Below are 16,952 nucleotides of genomic sequence, written 5' to 3'. Positions count from 1 at the left end.
CTACCTCTGGAACAATTCTTTGAGTGAACTCTTTTTCTCTTTTAGGCTCTATAGCTTCCACTTCCTTTGAGAACATTCACTTGTCCTCCTTATCCAACCTTTGTTGGAATTCTTCAAGGTTCTGCCACTGTCCTTCAGAGTATCCACTTACTCTGTCTTCAAGAACGCAACTAGTTCTTTTCACGATCTTGTCTCTCCCTTCTTTAGTATTTCAATGGGCCACCTTCTCTTTGACTTAGATTCCACAGATATGAATCTCCCTTGCACAAATTCACTATGTAGTACTTCTTCCATGAGTGAACAAAATTAACTGGCAAAAATAACCTCCTCTTTCTACAATCACAATTGTATCTGCATATGCAACTTCAAGAGCATAACTCTCTTCTATTTTCCCCCAAAGAGATTTTACTTGCTTTGATACCAAAAATGATGACCTACCAGTTCTATACTCCACAATTGGTAACCTTAACACACTAATACTACACTACAAGTCTTAATAAAGAGACTTCAACCCTTCCTATCTCTCATTGTTTCATTAAACTGCCCTCATTTCAGTAACATAAACATGGAAGAATTGGATTTCAGAGTTTACCAAGCACGGTGCTTCTGAGTGAGGATGGCAAACTCAATTTTTTGGAGGCCTTCTACTGGGTATTTTTTCGAGTTTAATGACTCATTGGAAAGTAGACCTGTGGGGCTACTTGACCTAGTTTCCAGAATTCAAAATGAACTCCTAAAAGTTGATAGAAAAACGACCTGAACCGACACGATGCTTCTACACACTGGTGCGACCCTTCTGTCACCTGGCTTATCCCTTCTGCTGTAGGCGCGACCCGTGACGCGACCCTTTTGTCTGATGTGCGACCTTTTTTCTCCAGGCGTGACCCATGGCACAACCTTTCTGTTAGATGCGACCCATGGCACAACCTTTCTGTCAGATGCGACCCATTTATTTTCTTGCGACCCTTCTGATTTTCGGCGTGACCTTTTTGTTAGATGTGACCCATTTATTTTCTGGTGCAACCCTTCTGATTTCTGGCACGACCTTTCTGTGACTGATATTTTTCTTATTACATAAACTTAATGATTCTTCTACAAATCAAGGCACACATAGTAGTTATATTCTATTGTCTGTAGCACACTAGTCAAGTTGTAGTCAGATCTGTGGATCATTATTTACCTTTGCACATATTTGTTGCCTCATGCCCAAATGAGATCTGACATTTATTGCTAACAAATCCGGTGCAGTTGTCACGATCTAGACATAGGATGGGCAGAACACATGTTTTGGTTGACTCGAGCTTTCTTGGACTTGATTAGCCAATCAAGTCATGTTGTCTTGAAGCTTTACAACACTTCTTTGTCAGGTGTAGGTTCAAAAACCATTGATCGTGGCTTGAAGAAGCCTTTCGATGCACAAGGAAATCTGAAAACAGAAAAACTGGTCCTACAATGATCACCTACGCTTTATTGACATAAATTAACAAGGATTAACATAATGAATTCACTCGGGCTTGCGAGGGTTAAACACAAAGGCTTTAGCAGTTCTACAACATTCACAATCACACATACGAACTTCATTCAATCATAATCATTTACATAAAATCAATGGCCTAATCAACCCCAAGATGGGTGTTCTTTGTTTCGGCCCTTTTCCTATCTAACACACTCTCGCACTTTCCTCACACCTCTTCCTTTACATGCCCCTTAAGATTACAATTATAGGAATAATTACATAATTATGGATCATTCTAGGTCCATGATCTTCTCCATAGATCTCTCAACTAGTTTCTAAAATCTCTTAATGATCCCTAGAGGATCTCAACAATAGTTCTATATCTAAATTCTGCCTTTATGAGTAGATTATACCAAATCTCTCAATCCACTTTTAACTCAACTAATTCCTATTCTAGGATCTCATAATCCCTAAGACCTGTTGGAAATACTGAAAGGGGGTTTGGGGGCGGGTGGGGTGAATCAGTGTTTGTTATGGCTTTTAATTGTTCTAGTGATTGCCAAAAGCATGTATGGATATGTATATGTATACACTGAACACAGAAATCAATAGCTAGAATTAATGCTTTTATTAAAACTCAAGATAGTGCAATGAAACAAATACAATATAAGTATAAATCTGACTGTGAATAGTTTCCAAGCTCCAACTTGGACTTCAGTGAGGCTCCAACCTCCAGAGCACCAACTCTGTTTTGCAGTGGTTCTACACTTAGGAGCACCCACCCCCAATTACTTCAATCCTGTTCATTTCTAAGGCTTCAACCTCTTGGGCTCCAACCCAACCTTGGTATCAACTGTTCTGCTACTGTTCTCTACTCACAAGCCTGTTGAGCTTCTGCTATTCTCCTGTTCTCTTGCTTCTCTGGCCTCTCCTTCCTCTTACCTGTTCTTCAGCTTCCTCTCTTACTGATTATACATCCATTAATCACCATCTCACTTTGTTTTTATGTATTTTAGATGCCTCTAACTCTTCGTTTCCACTTTCCACCGCCTCTTTGGCTTCCTCCTCGGTTGCTGTTATTTCCTCTGACTCACTTGATCTTTCAGCTTCCCTCGTTGGTCGTTGTGGCTTCCTCTGTGCTGGCTTTCCATTAAACTTCTTGGCTTTACGGTCACTGTGTGTTAAAACTGTAACACAGGCCCGTTTTTTTCAATGATAACAGGCATCCATCGAGACTGTTTCATTTAACGGACATGTTATGCTCCAGTCGTAATCTCCATCGCCCTGATACACCCCATATAACTGACGCTCAGCCTTCTAATTCATCAGAATAGTTATCATAGGCCTTTTGGCCCAAAAACCCCACGCAACCCAAAAAACTTGATTACACAGGAAATATGTGCGAAACAGTCGAAAAGACTGAAGGGGCGGACTTAAGGAAATATTACACCCGCATTTACACGACATCAGGTCCGCTCCTCCACAACATTATTGCAATCGACAATCACAGCTTCCCGGAGTTCTTTATATAGTGACCTCATGACATCGCTGATGGCCGATGGGTCGATCCTCCTACGGACACGATATGGCATTAAACAGCAGTTGATATTCTCGATGGGTCCGCAACCGTTCATTGCAATCGGGGTTTGCCCTTGGCGGAGCTCTGATGCGATAGTGCTATCGACGATCGCAAGTCGCACAGGGTCAGGTCCAATGCGATATCGCTATCGGCGATCGCAAGTCACATATGGTTAGGGCCTTACACTGTATTACCTCTGCTCCGATTTCCCGATGCGATAATCGCTATCGGCGATCACAAAGGGGTTGCTTGACACACTGTAACGCCTACTTCCGAAGTGCCGATGCAATGTGCCGGACCTGATAGGATCCCAAATCTCCCATGTGTATATTTTCAAGTCCGGTCTCTGCCTGCGATAGTGTAACGGCATATATACGTGAGTTTTGGCCTCCGATAGTGTATTGTTGGGGATGCATAGCTTGCCTGCCGATAGTGTTAAGGCCGCTCCCAATAGTGTTTAAATGCATGCATATATATATATATATATATATATATATATATATATATATATATATATATATATATATATATATATATATATATATATATATGATATGAGTTTTGCCTCCAATAGCTCCTCTTCTTTGGCATATATATATATATATATATATTATTTATATATGGCTCCTCTGTTTCCTCCTCTTGCTTGGTCTGCTCCTCTTGCCTCCGTTTGCTCCTCTAATATTTCCATATTGACATCAATGACAATCTGTGTCCAACAATTTCCCCCTTTGTTATTGATGGCAATATTCTTCTGCTCTCCCCCTTTGACATCAATGGCAAAGGAATGCATACGGAATCTCCCTGTCAAAATGCTCCCCCTGTCTCGCTGCATCTTTATGAATGAACTTGAGTGATGATAAAGAAATAAACCCCATCTTTTGACGCAGATGTTCGAATGCTTCTCGAGGAAGAGGTTTTGTGAAAATATGAGCTATCTTCTCCTTAGTACTGATATATTCTAAGACGATGTTTTGTTCAGCTACTTGCTCACGGAGGAAATGATACTTGATCGGTATGTGTTTGGTTCTTGAGTGCATCACTGGATTTTTGCTGAGACTGATAGCACTTGTGTTGTCACAATAAACGATAATTGGTTGATTTGTACATATGTCAAGATCTTTTAAAGCTTCCTTCATCCATAGTATCTGAGAACAACAGTCGGCTGCAGCAATATACTCGGCTTCGGTTGTGGATAATGATATGGATGACTGTTTTTTGCTGAGCCAGGATACCAAACAGTCTCCTAGGAAGAATGCATTTCCACTAGTACTTTTCCGATCATCTATACTTCCGGCCCAATCAGCATCGGTGTATGCAGTTACAGTCATTGTTGAGTTCTTTGGGTACCAAAGACTGAAATCAAAAGTTCCCTTCAGATATCTGAGAATTCTTTTTATAGCTAATAAATGGGATTGTTTGGGAGCAAATTGAAATCTTCCCACCATTCCTACTGCTTGCATTATGTCTGGTCGTGTAGCTGTTAAGTATAGAAGGGCTCCAATCATTGACCTGTAATGAGTTGCATCTACTATAGGGGAGTCATCATCTTTTCTCAGTTTCCAGTTTGTGGTCATAGGTGTGCTCATGGGTGCACAGTCCTCCATTCCATATTTTTTGAGCATGTCTTTTAGATATTTGGATTGAGATATACACATTCCTGCTCTGGTTTGAGATATTTGAAGTCGAAGGAAGTGGGACAACACTCCTATCATTGACATCTCAAACTCTTTTGACATGCTTTGAGAAAATTCATGGCTCATTTCATCATTATTACTAGCAAAAATCAGATCATCGACATAAACAAGAGCAACTAGTAACTTACCTTCATCTGTCTTTATGTATAGATTACTTCCATCCACTCCCTTTTTGAAGCCTTGTTGTTGTAAATAGTGATCCAGTCTTACATACCAAGCTCTAGGAGCTTGTTTCAACCCATATAAAGCCTTTTTCAACTTACAAACTAAATTCTTTCCTGCTATTAGATCAAAACCTTCTGGCTGCTCCATGTAGACTTCCTCCTTGAGTTCCCCACTTAGAAATGCTGATTTCACGTCCATTTGATAAATTTTGAATCCTCTTGAGCAAGAAAATGCCAAGAACATCCTAATAGCTTCCATACGGGCCACTGGTGCAAATGTCTCTTCAAAGTCAACTCCTTCGATTTGTGAATAGCCTTTGTAGACAAGTCTTGCCTTGTTTCTGATAACCTGTCCTTCCTCATTCACTTTATTTTTGAACACCCATTTGGTTCCTATTATGTTTTTGTCCTTTGGATGAGGTACCAGCTCCCATGTCTTGTTCTTCTCAATTTGGGACATTTCCTCTTCCATGGCATTTACCCAATGAGGATCCTTACTTGCTTCTGCAAATGTTTCTGGTTCTATCATAGATAGGAGGGCAATGAATTTTCTCTTGGGTGTGATTGTTATCCTTCTTCGGGTCGGCACACCTTCATCTCTATTTCCAATGATCTACTCTTCTCGATGATGTCTTTGGACACACTTCATCTTTGAAGGGGTATTAGGTGGTTCTCTTTCCTCTTCTTCTTATTCTTCTTCTTCCTCTTATATTTCTTCCTCTTTAGGTTCTTCTTCTTCAATGAGAGAGTCATCTTCATGTTCTTCAATTTCCCTTTCTAGAAGATCTTCATCAACCTTTACATCAATGCTTTCCACTATTTTCTTCAGTCGATAATTGTAGCACTTGTAAGCATTGCTTCATGTAGAGTATCCAAGAAATATCCCTTCATCAACCCGAGAATCAAACTTTCCGGGTGAACCATCATTTATTTTTATGAAGAACTTGCTTCCAAAGATCTTGAAGTACTTCACTAAAGCAGGTCTTCCTTTCCATAGCTCATAAGGATTTTTTTCACAATTTGGTCTTAATTGAGTTCAATTCAGTGTATAAACAACTGTTCCTACTGCTTCTCTCCAGAATTTAGGTTGTAAGTCTACTGCTAATAGCATAGTTCTTGCCATTTCTTGGACTATTCGGTTTCTTCTTTCAACTACCCCATTTTGCTGAGGTGTTCTGGAACTCGAGAATTCCCTTTTAATTCCATGAATATTACAGAACTCACTAAACTCGTTTGATGTGAATTCTCCTCCTCTGTCTGTTCTGAGGCACTTAATTTTTGAATCTTTTTCATTTTCTACAAGGGCTTTTAGATTCTTAAAACACTCAAAAGTTTAAGATTTATACTTTCTGAAATAGATCCACATCATTCTAGTATAATCATCAACAAATAACACAAAGTACCTTTCTCCTTGGAGTGCCTGATTTCTAGTTGGCCCACACACATTAGCATGGATGATCTCTAAGGGCTTCGATGTACAATGTTCCTTTGTCTTGTGGCTGGTTCTGGTCTGCTTTCCATGTTGACATGGCCCACACACTGCTTGATTTGGTTTGAACAACCTTGGGATGTCTCGTACAGCTTTGATCTTGCTGATATTGATCAGATTTTCGAAGCTTGTATGTCCAAGTCGCTTGTGCCATAGCCAACTCTCATCTGTCTGACTTAAGTAGCATTTATTTTCTTGAATCTTGTTCATAATGTAAATGTTGTCTAGCGTTCTCACCCATTTTGACACAAGTTTCCCTGAGGCAGAGTTCCTTATTTCACAGTCTTTGGTGCTGAAGACAACCTTATGTCCTTGATCACAGATTTGGCTGACACTCAGGAGGTTGTGTTTGAGTCCTCAACCAGCAGAGCATCTTGAGCTTTCCCTTTTCCATTGATCAGAGTAATTTTTCCTTTTCCTGTAATTCTTCTTGATCCGCTTCCAAAGGACACATTCCCTTCCTTTTTACTCAGTGAGACAAAATTCCTTCTGTCTCTTGTCATGTGTCTAGAGCACCCACTATCTACAAACCACTGGTTTTCATTATTTTGAGCATATAGAGCCAGGCCGCATTTGTCCATTCTGGAGTTCTTGCTACTCGTCTTTCTTCCTTTGAGTGGGCAGTCTTGTTCATAGTGTCCATTATTGTAGCAGAAAAAGCAAATCAGATCAAATTTGATCAAGGGATCAAATGAATTGAAGGTTTTGATTTGTCCCTGCCTTTTGGGGGCATATGAGTTGATGATTCGGTCCTTTAGCTTTGTCTTTTCACTTCTGCGAACCATACAATGTCTGGCTTGATGACCAAAGTTTTTACAGTGAAATCAGTGTCCAAGAAAGATGGTTTTGTACTTGTTGAAGCAACCACGGTTTGAGTCGATTTCCTTCCTGGGACTTACTCCTCCCTCATTCTTTGGATTTCCGGTGGGCCCTTGGTGGAGTACAGGTTTGTATTTGCTGTAGTGTCCATGATTCGATTCAACATTCTTCTTTGGAGTAATTCTCTCTTCATTCTTGGGATCTGGGATGCATTTTTGATAACATTTTCATCTTTTGGATTGCAAGAAAGTGCATCGACATAGCTTTTCGCACTATTCTTAGTGCTTGAGGATTCTCCTTTGAAACCTATTCCAGACTTGTCATGTTGAGGTTTTTGATTTTTCAGAATAGTCTCAAGTATTTGAGAGCTTTTACAGCCCTTTTTAATTTTCTCCAACTCCTTCCTCAGAGACACTATTTCAGCCTCGCGTTCTTCACAAGTCTCTTACTTTTATCTAAGCTTAAATTCCATGAGATCTTCTCTCCTTATTATTTCCTCATTTTCCACTTTGAAAGAAATTATTTTGTTCCGTAGTTTCTCATTTTCTTCAATGGCACTTATTAACAATTCATCTACATTTCCCTCCAGCCCTGAGTCATCATCATTTGCAAGTGCCATGAATAATGCTTCTTGGCTTTCATCATGATCACTTTCCTCATTTGATTTCTTTTTGATGACCATAAATTCATCCTCATCAGACTCATCTTGCTTGGAGAAGAAGTTTTTCTTATTCTTTTTATGTGCCATTCTTTTAGAATTTCCTTCATTATCACTGTCATGTTTATGAGGACATTTTGTTGCATAATGACCTATTTTACCACATTTAAAACAGATAAGAGGATACTTGCCTTTAAGCTTAGATCCTCTCTTCAGCTTTTGTACAAATGAGCCAATTCGGATTCCACATCTGACTCATCACTACAGTCATTCTTTTCTTTCCCCTTCTTTGACTTTGAGGCCTTGAATGTCGCATCTTTGGAGCTTGGGCCACCTTTCCTCATTTCATAGGCAGTGAGAATTCCATGGAGTTCATCCATTTTGAGGGTATCTAGATCCTTTGCTTCTTCTATAGCGCTTATTTTGGAGTCAAATCTGTTTAGAAGAGACCTTAATACCTTTTGAACAATGGTACTTTCTTCCACTTTTTCGTCCAATCCTTTCAGGGAATTTACCACTTCAGCTACTCTGAGGAGGTATGCTGCAATATCTTCTTCATCTTCCATCCTCAAACTTTCAAATTGTCTTCCGTGAGTTTGAATTTTTTCCCTTTTGACTTTTGAGTCTCCATCGTACAAGCCAACTAGCTTCTCCCACATTTCTTTGGCAGAGGTACAGTGCATGATTTTTGTAAACTTGGAATCAATGATTCCACTAGTGATGGAGTTCATGGCCTTTGCATTTGCGATGTAGGCTTTCCTCTCGTCTTGGTTTGTTGGAAGAGTGGAAGTAGTTTTGTATTCATTATGAACAAAATGCCAGACTTCAGGTCCAAGGGACATTAAGTAGTAGGTCATTCTTTTCTTCCAGAAACCAAAGTTAGTGCCATCGAACAAAGGAGGGGGGGGGTGTGAATCAATATTTCTTATGATTTTTAATTATTCTAGTGATTGCCAAAAGCATGTATGGATATGTATATGTATACACTGAACATAGAAATCAACAGCTGGAATTAATGCTTTTATTAAAACTCAAGACAGTGCAATGAAATAAATACAATATAAGTATAAATCTGATTGTGAATACTTGCCAAGCTCCAACTTGGACTTAAGTGAGGCTCCAGCCTCCGAAGCACCAACTTTGTTTTGCAGTGGTTCTACACTTAGGAGCACCTACCCCCAATGACTTTAGTCCTGTTCAATTCTGAGGCTCCAACATCTTGGGCTCCAACCCAACCTTGGTATGAACTGTTCTGCTGTTGTTCTCTACTCACAAGCCTGCTAAGCTTCTGCTATTCTCCTGTTCTCTTGCTTCTCTGGACTCTCCTTCCTCTTATTTGTTCTTCGGCTTCCTCTCTTACTGATTATGCATCCATTAATCACCATCTCACTTTGTTTTTATGTTTTTATGTTTTTATGTATTTCAGATGCCTCTGACTCTTCGTTTCTGCTTTCCACCACCTCTTTGGCTTCCTCCTCGGTCGCTGTCGTTTCCTCTGACTCGCTTGATCTTTCAGCTTCCCTCCTTGGTCACTATGGCTTCCTCTGTGCTAGCTTTCCATTCAACTTCTTGGATTTACGGTCACTGTGTGTTAAAACTATAACACATGCCCGTTTTTTTCAATGATAACAGGCATCCACCGAGACTGTTTCGTTTAACGGACATGTTATGCTCCAATTGTAATCGTAATCTTCATCGCCCTGATACACCCCATGTAACTGACGCTCAGCTTTCTAATTCATCAGAACAATTATCATAGGCCTTTCAGCGCAAAAACCCCGCGCAACCCAAAAAACTTGATTACACAGGAAATATGTGCGAAACAGTCGAAAAGACTGAAGGGGCAGACTTCAGGAAATATTACACCCGCATTTACACAACATCGGGTCCGCTCCTCCACAACATTATTGCAATCGACAATCACGGCTTCCCGGAGTTCTTTATATAGTGACCTCATGACATCGTCGATGGTCGATGGGTCGATCCTCCTGCAAACACGATATGGCATTAAACAGCAATTGATATTCTTTTCGGGTCCGCAACCGTTCATCGCAATCGGGGTTTGCCCTTGGCGGAGCTTCGATGCGATATCGCTATCGGCGATCGCAAGTCGCACAGGGTCAGGTCCGATGCGATATCGCTATCGACGATCACAAGTCGCATATGGTCAGGGCCTTACACTGTATTACCTCCACTCTGATTTCCCGATGCGATAATCGCTATTGGCGATCGCAAAGGGGCCGCTTGACACACTGTAACGCCTACTTCCGAAGTGCCGATGCGATGTGCCGGACCCAATAGGATCCCAAATCTCCCGTGCATATATTTTCAAGTCCGGTCTCTGCCTACGATAGTGTAACGACATATATACGTGAGTTTTGGCCTCCGATAGTGTATTGTTGGGGATGCATAGCTTGCCCACCGATAGTGTTAAGGCCGCTCCCAATAGTGTTTATATATATATATATATATATATATATATATATATATATATATGCATTTAAACACTATTGGGAGCGGCCTTAACACTATCGGTGGGTATATATATATATATATATATATATATGAGTTTTGCCTCCGATAGCTCCTCTTCTTTGGCATATATAAATATATTATATATATATATATATATATATATGGCTCCTTCGTTTGCTCCTCTAATATTGCCATATTGACATCAATGACCATCTGTGTCCAACAAGACCTTTATGAGAGCTTCACAAGTCTAAAATCTCTCATATTAAACATAATTGAGAATATTTACATTTAAAACCTCACACACATATTTCTCACCCAAATTATTAAAAATACACAAAATTTCCTATTAAGAAATCAAATTCATCAAATCTCCTAAGTCAACCAAATATACAATTTTTACTTGAGCAAGATGATCCTGCATCAAGAACCTTCTATCCCACAGCTTCAGCGTCAAATTCAAATGTCACAGAAGTGCAACCATGATGGGTCATATTCCATGGACCTAGAACACACAAAACCTTCATCCTACGTATATGTTGCTAATCTTTCAAATAGCTTAGAAATATTAAAGGTCCACTTCAAGTTGAGTGTTGCTCTAATTAGGTTGCATGAGAAGTTTAGGAACATAGAGGGTTGGCCGGAACCAATTAAATGTAATCAAAGAGTTAAGCAATATTGTCACTTACTGCCTATGCATTTTGGTATATACATTAACAAGTTCCCAAGTTGTTTAAAAGACATAGAATGGGTTGACACATTTTCAATATGAATAGCCATCATCTTTCTAATTTATGTTGATGTTATCGTTTTTATGGTAAGGAGTCTTTATGATCTAGATAAATAACTAAAAAATCTCAATAGTTTTTGCTTTAGTACACGTAGCACTATTAACACCATTAGCGCTCCAAAATGAAAGTTATGGCAATCAAAACTAAAAAGATCACTAAATATTAAGACACCAAAAAGAGGCAATCAACCATAATTCAAAATATCAAAAGTATCTCTTCGTTTTAACTCGAGTAAAGAAGAAAATCAACTTTGCTAAAATAAGAATAAACTCTCATGAGATCCATAATGAAACATGGCATTGGACAATCCTTAAGTTGAAAGAATTCATTGTCTTCACAACATTGCGATGCTCGAAGATGAGAAACACTCTCTTAAAATGACCTACATACACCTAAATTAAATCTGAATTTCAAAATCTCTGCTACAATACCAACCTTCCTCACTTTTTAACTCATCAAAACTATGGTGATTTAAAATTACATCACTTAAAGCTTTTTTAAAAAAATAAAATTTTAAAGCAAACCAAGTAATTACTAACATCTTTTTCTTTTAAAATCTCATAATTATCATTATTTATGAACATTAATAACCACCATCATTACTATAAATTTAAAATGAAAATGATATTATTAATAATAAAATATTAGTCTTTCAAAACCTTCAATTTAAACCATAGATAAATGCCAAGTTCAATCTTATTCAATTTAAAAATGAAAATGACAAATATTTAAACCAGAAAAAGATAATATTGATAGTAGAATGTTATTCTCTCAAAACCTCCATTTTATATAATCCATAAGTGGCAAGTTCAAGCTTATTTTAGGCGGCAGCTCAGTAATCTTTGCAAGGATATTTGTTTAAATAACCTCGAAATCATAAGAACGGTTACTAATCTAAAACTATTCCTGACTTTTCTTTCAGTAAAAAAATATCTTATGTAGTCAATAAGAAAATATCTTATACTACATAAAATTATTGAGTACAAAAGGATCGGTATACAAAGAAAGAAAGAAAGCTATAGTTCACCTCTGACTTGAGGTTAGAGGTTTAGCAGTTAGCCCTGCCTTACTGAGGTTAACTCAATTATAAATGAGAACAGAATTAGCTGATAACATAGAAGCCTAAGTTACCCATCTGCAAGTGACCTACAACACATTCCTGGATGCAATATACAATCCAGCAGAGCTATTTTCAAGTAAAAATTCTAAAGAGAACCCAACTTTTCCAGTACAACAGATATCACTAAACCATGCACTCAACTCAACTATGGAAGATAAAAAAACCAGTTAAACCTAGAAGTGATTGAAAAGTTCACCAAATCCTGATTTCTGGTAAGTCAGTGACTCAGTTGATAATCTAGAAGTGCATGCAAGGCAACAATCTAAATAGCTTGCTTATACTGGAATATGCACCAATCTTTATCAGATGCACCAATCCTCAACTACATATCAGTTTTTTAGCTCAATTACAGTAGTTAACAATTAACAAAGTTATCATGAGAATGCATAGTACCATTCCTTCATCTACCACTTCTCTGCATGCAGAGATTTTGAAATCCATTCCTAAGATCGAATTACTATCATTTGAAATTTGCAGAACTGATTAGTTTCAACATTGATTATGTCCAACAATGGAATCATAGCAAGCATAAATGATCCTTTACTTGTAGCCACCCACTAACAATCATAAATCAGTGGCAACACATCTCTCTCGCGAAGGAAGAAAATTGTATTCATACACAAGAAAGTAATCAAGATTGCCTAGCCTTTACTATGCAGGACACTTGTAAATTTGTGTTTATACAGTGACAGGTGGATGCTGAAACACAACCCCTTCCCGGAAAGAACTATATTTTTATGTGCTCTGGATATTACAATGAATTCTTCATACATACTTTTCAAGTGCCTCTTACCACTGGAAAGTATTTCAGAAATAGCATCGATTTCAATAAGTATTCACTCAGAGATGAAGGCTATCACTTTATTGTGTCTGTATATTCTTTGATTTATATATGTTGTGGGTGTAATTTGTGCTATATAGTAAGCAGCCTGTTCCGATAAAGTTGCAGATACCATGTTGTCCACCTCTGCAGAATTCATAGTGTTTCCCTGTAAAAACATTGGAAGTCCTTACACAGCCACTCCATGTATTTATGGCCAGTGGATCTTCAAAGCCACTGGGAGAAATGCACGTGCCTAATAAGCACGGAGTTGCATTAGAGCCCTGAGCTTTGCAGGCTTAAAAAAGAAATCAAGATGAATGTCAAGAAGTCCAATAGAGAAGTCTAAATAAAAATCAACAAGTCCAGTCACCATCACATTAATGGTCATTTTTAAGGGTTAAAGTATGACAGGACAGGAATTACTTTCAGAAGAAACAAACTCCAATCACAACAACGGAGAGAAATTCTCTTCACCATTAAGTATAATTAAAAAATGGAACATTTTCCAAGTCAAACCAGGAAACTAATACAAAGTGTCTTGTACAATCCAAACCCTTAGAAAAGTCAATCACAAACCATCAGGCATGACTTCAATACAAGAAAACTGGCAAAGCCAAATATTTATCACCTTCAAGAAACAACATAGAATACAAAACATAATGGAAACAAGCGCATTGGATCTTCCTTTACATCAAAACCCAAATAATGTTATGGATTTTCCTTAGGCCCCTGTCTTCTCAACAAGTTTCTCAATCAAATCAGCTGCTTCTTGCACAGTTGTAATGCTCTCAGCGCTCTCTTCCTCCATGGTGATCTTAAATTCCTCTTCCAAGGCCATCACTATCTCCACCTGAAAAATATAAAAACCACAGTTAGTACACAGATTCCCAAGTCTTAGGAACGAAGCATAGTTAAGCCATGTTTAGCAAAAAGCCCAAAAGTTAGTATACCGTGTCAAGAGAATCGGCCCCAAGCTCACTAAACTTGGACTCTGCTGTCAAAGTTGTCTCTTTTGGCAATGCCAATTGGTTTATTACAATATCACACACTTTGCTCAGAGTCTCTGCCTTTGCCTGTCCTCCACCAAGGCAACTTTATCAGTAAAACTTAATTGTCAACGGTAACAACGTAAGTCTTTTAACTCTTTTGCACTAATACATCAATATGGACAAGCCTCTTACAACCCCAGATTACGTTTAGTGGTATCTTAACAGTTTGGCATTCAAAATAATTGACAGAATTTCCAGTGAGATTCATAATGAATCGGTATAGACTGTTGTTTTTATGAAGGAAAAGAAATCGTACTGCGCGGACGATTGGGAAAACGCTCTTAAAAGACCCAAGTGATGGCAGGGCCACCAATCTAGGAGCAAACGACATCCTCTTCAGACCATTGAATTGAGAAACCATCTGCCATTGACCAAGCAATCAATACATCTGTAAACCACACCTTATCCAGATTTGCCTTCAATACATAAGAAATGTTTCAAAACCATCGAAACAAAACACCCATTGAAAGGAACAGCACTGTTATTTAGTTTCGTTCATACAGAAAAGAAAGTATATACCCAAAAGGTAAAACTACAAATGAAGGCCAAAACGATCGCACCTACCTTATTTTGCAGGGGGTAGGTTAGCAACCCGCTTGAACCAACTGTAAAGCTTGCCATCGAGCCGAATGCCTAAGTGGTCGGGGTTTCGACTAACAATGAATGCCCCTCGGCAGGATAAAATATTATACGCCAATGCACTGGGGAGGCTTTAATGACGCCGGTATCTCTCCGCTCCGAAGTCCTATCCCTTGGGTTATTTTTCTTCTTCCGTCGCGCTAGGTACTAAATTTCACACCGCGGATCAGGTGGAGAACCTAATTTTCAACGTCCACGTGTCGTTTTCCTTTTCGAAAGGAAAAGTGAGGTTGGAAATAAATAATAAATATTCTTTGCACGGTCAATAATTAATAGAAAAAGTACAGTGCTATTGACGTCTATTTCATGTACAGTGTTCAAAACGTTCAGGTACATTTGGTACAAATTTCGGTGGGAATTTTGCTTTGAAATTTGATTTTAAATATTTTGATTAATTTTAATATTAATATAATTAGCGATTGCAGTGAAAGATGCAGATAAGATTGTTAAATTGTGATAATTTCAATGGTATGTACATTTAAATTCAACATCTCAATATGATTTTTTTCCAGAGAGAATATATCATTATTTAATAAAAAAAATAAAACGTGGAATCTCAATCTACCCATTCCTTAATTGCCTGAGGCTCATATGTTTGGCCTGTCTCTAGGGTGGCTAGGTCTGTGAAAAGCTAACCTCTTATGGGACATAAAAAATCCTTTGGAAGCCTTCTTCGAGGAGTGGATTTACTAGATGAATGAACCAGATAGCTTTGGCTAACATCCTCTTCACTTTCTGCCATCGGTGAGGATATTTGTATTGGAAAGCTGCATTACAAAGGAATAGCCAATTTATTTAGCAGTTTTTTGTTGCAGCTATAAATTGCAACCTTGCATTACTTAAAAAAAAACCACTTAGACATTTATTTGTTTACAAATACAAGCATGGATTGTGATCGATAAAGCGTAAAGTATACCTGCTTTATGTTAATTCTGCCTTATGCATTGTGAAGTCATTCTCTAATTCAGTGTCCTTAAGACCTTTCTCCTCATCCTCGCATATGACTTCATACAGATTTCTAAAGCTTACTCTCGAATGGGTAGAACATCTAATGCTTTTCTCCCAAATTCCATCTTGTACTTCCGACAAAGGACATTAAAAAAACAATATTGCATTTAGAGTTTCTTCAACAAGATTATTTTGGATCAAAATCCATGTAATATCTCACTCATAAAAGAAAGATTGGGAGGAGAACAAGGTAATTGCCCAATAATTAAAAACATGGCTATATTTTTGCAGTTTTTTTACCTTTCAGGTATTAAGAGCAGCTCTCAATCGAAACACAAATGTTATAGATGCACAACCGTAAAGCATAGCCTTTTTTTGAATGGCATGGCCACTCTTACGAGTTGTCCTCTATGCATGAAGTCTAAATCATTTGAGTTACCTCTACTTCAAGCTCAGGTTCAGATGAAGCAACCCCTACATCGAACTTCAGAGAGAATTGGACTTTAGATGCCTTTTTGTCTCCTAATGTAGAGGCCTTGGTTCTGGAAATTCTCCCGCCATGAAAAGTGAGCTTTGACAATGTTAACCTATCTTCTGCTAACTGATGCCTTGAGGATACTCGTCTGGAGTTTTTTTGAATCCCAATGGAGGTCGAGGTTACTTCCATTCCTGTTTTCACTTTAGATTCCACTTCAAGATCACCATTATATACACTATCATTGCTAACATTTGTTGCTCTATCCTCTCCCTCTTCCCATAGGCCCTGCTGCCATTTCTACTCATCAGGAACCAACTTAATGAAATAAGTTTTCATATCTATTAAATCCTGCAGTTGATAAGAAGAATTAAATAACCCATAGGAATCCAAGGAGTATATATCTTATTAAGTTGAATTCATAAGAATTTGATTTAGGGTTGCAAATGAATCTTGGGAGTTCAAAATATCGGTGTTTAACTCCGTCTGCTCTATTGGTGAGGGGTACATATCAGACACATATTCATCAGATTGATCAATTAACTCACATTTCAAAAGACAACATTGTTTTTATTTGAATTAAATAGGGATCATTCGACGACAAATGTGTCGTGTGGGGTGATCCACATACATAAAGTAAAATGTTGAATTTCTCAACACGTCATCTCCCTCTGAACATACCATACATGTTCTTGTTCATTGTTACTTCATAAATGCAATGTTAGTAGTATAAGCATCACCAAATGAATATCAAACCAAACTAGAGAACT

At 38.2% G+C, this 16,952-nt stretch overlaps 1 protein-coding gene across 1 annotated transcript; it reads right to left on the bottom strand.

Annotated features, from left to right (window-relative positions):
• Positions 1-13,514: 13,514 nt before the first annotated feature.
• LOC149256964 (uncharacterized) lies at positions 13,515-14,888 on the bottom strand. The gene is made up of 4 exons (XM_089368792.1): positions 14,685-14,888; positions 14,377-14,481; positions 14,022-14,144; positions 13,515-13,921 (listed from the first exon to the last, which is right to left on the bottom strand). Exons 1-4 carry the CDS (start codon positions 14,739-14,741, stop codon positions 13,793-13,795), a joined length of 414 nt encoding a protein of 137 aa, XP_089224918.1. The 5' UTR covers positions 14,742-14,888; the 3' UTR covers positions 13,515-13,792.
• Positions 14,889-16,952: the final 2,064 nt, after the last annotated feature.

Source organism: Pinus tabuliformis, chromosome 6 (genome assembly GCF_031772625.1).
Source record: "Pinus tabuliformis cultivar Carrire ecotype Pingquan chromosome 6, CPIR1, whole genome shotgun sequence".
In the NCBI taxonomy this organism is placed as follows: domain Eukaryota; kingdom Viridiplantae; phylum Streptophyta; class Pinopsida; order Pinales; family Pinaceae; genus Pinus; species Pinus tabuliformis.
This window is presented reverse-complemented; position numbering and strand designations above follow the sequence as displayed.

Excerpts from the sequence above, each read along its gene's own strand:
- LOC149256964 (XM_089368792.1), bottom strand. The coding sequence starts at position 14,741 with ATGGCAAGCTTTACAGTTGGTTCAAGCGGGTTGCTAACCTACCCCCTG. Across the intron at positions 14,145-14,376 it reads TTTTCCCAATCGTCCGCGCA|GCAAAGGCAGAGACTCTGAG; the intron begins GTACGATTTCTT and ends GGTGGAGGACAG. Across the intron at positions 13,922-14,021 it reads GGGCCGATTCTCTTGACACG|GTGGAGATAGTGATGGCCTT; the intron begins GTATACTAACTT and ends TATATTTTTCAG.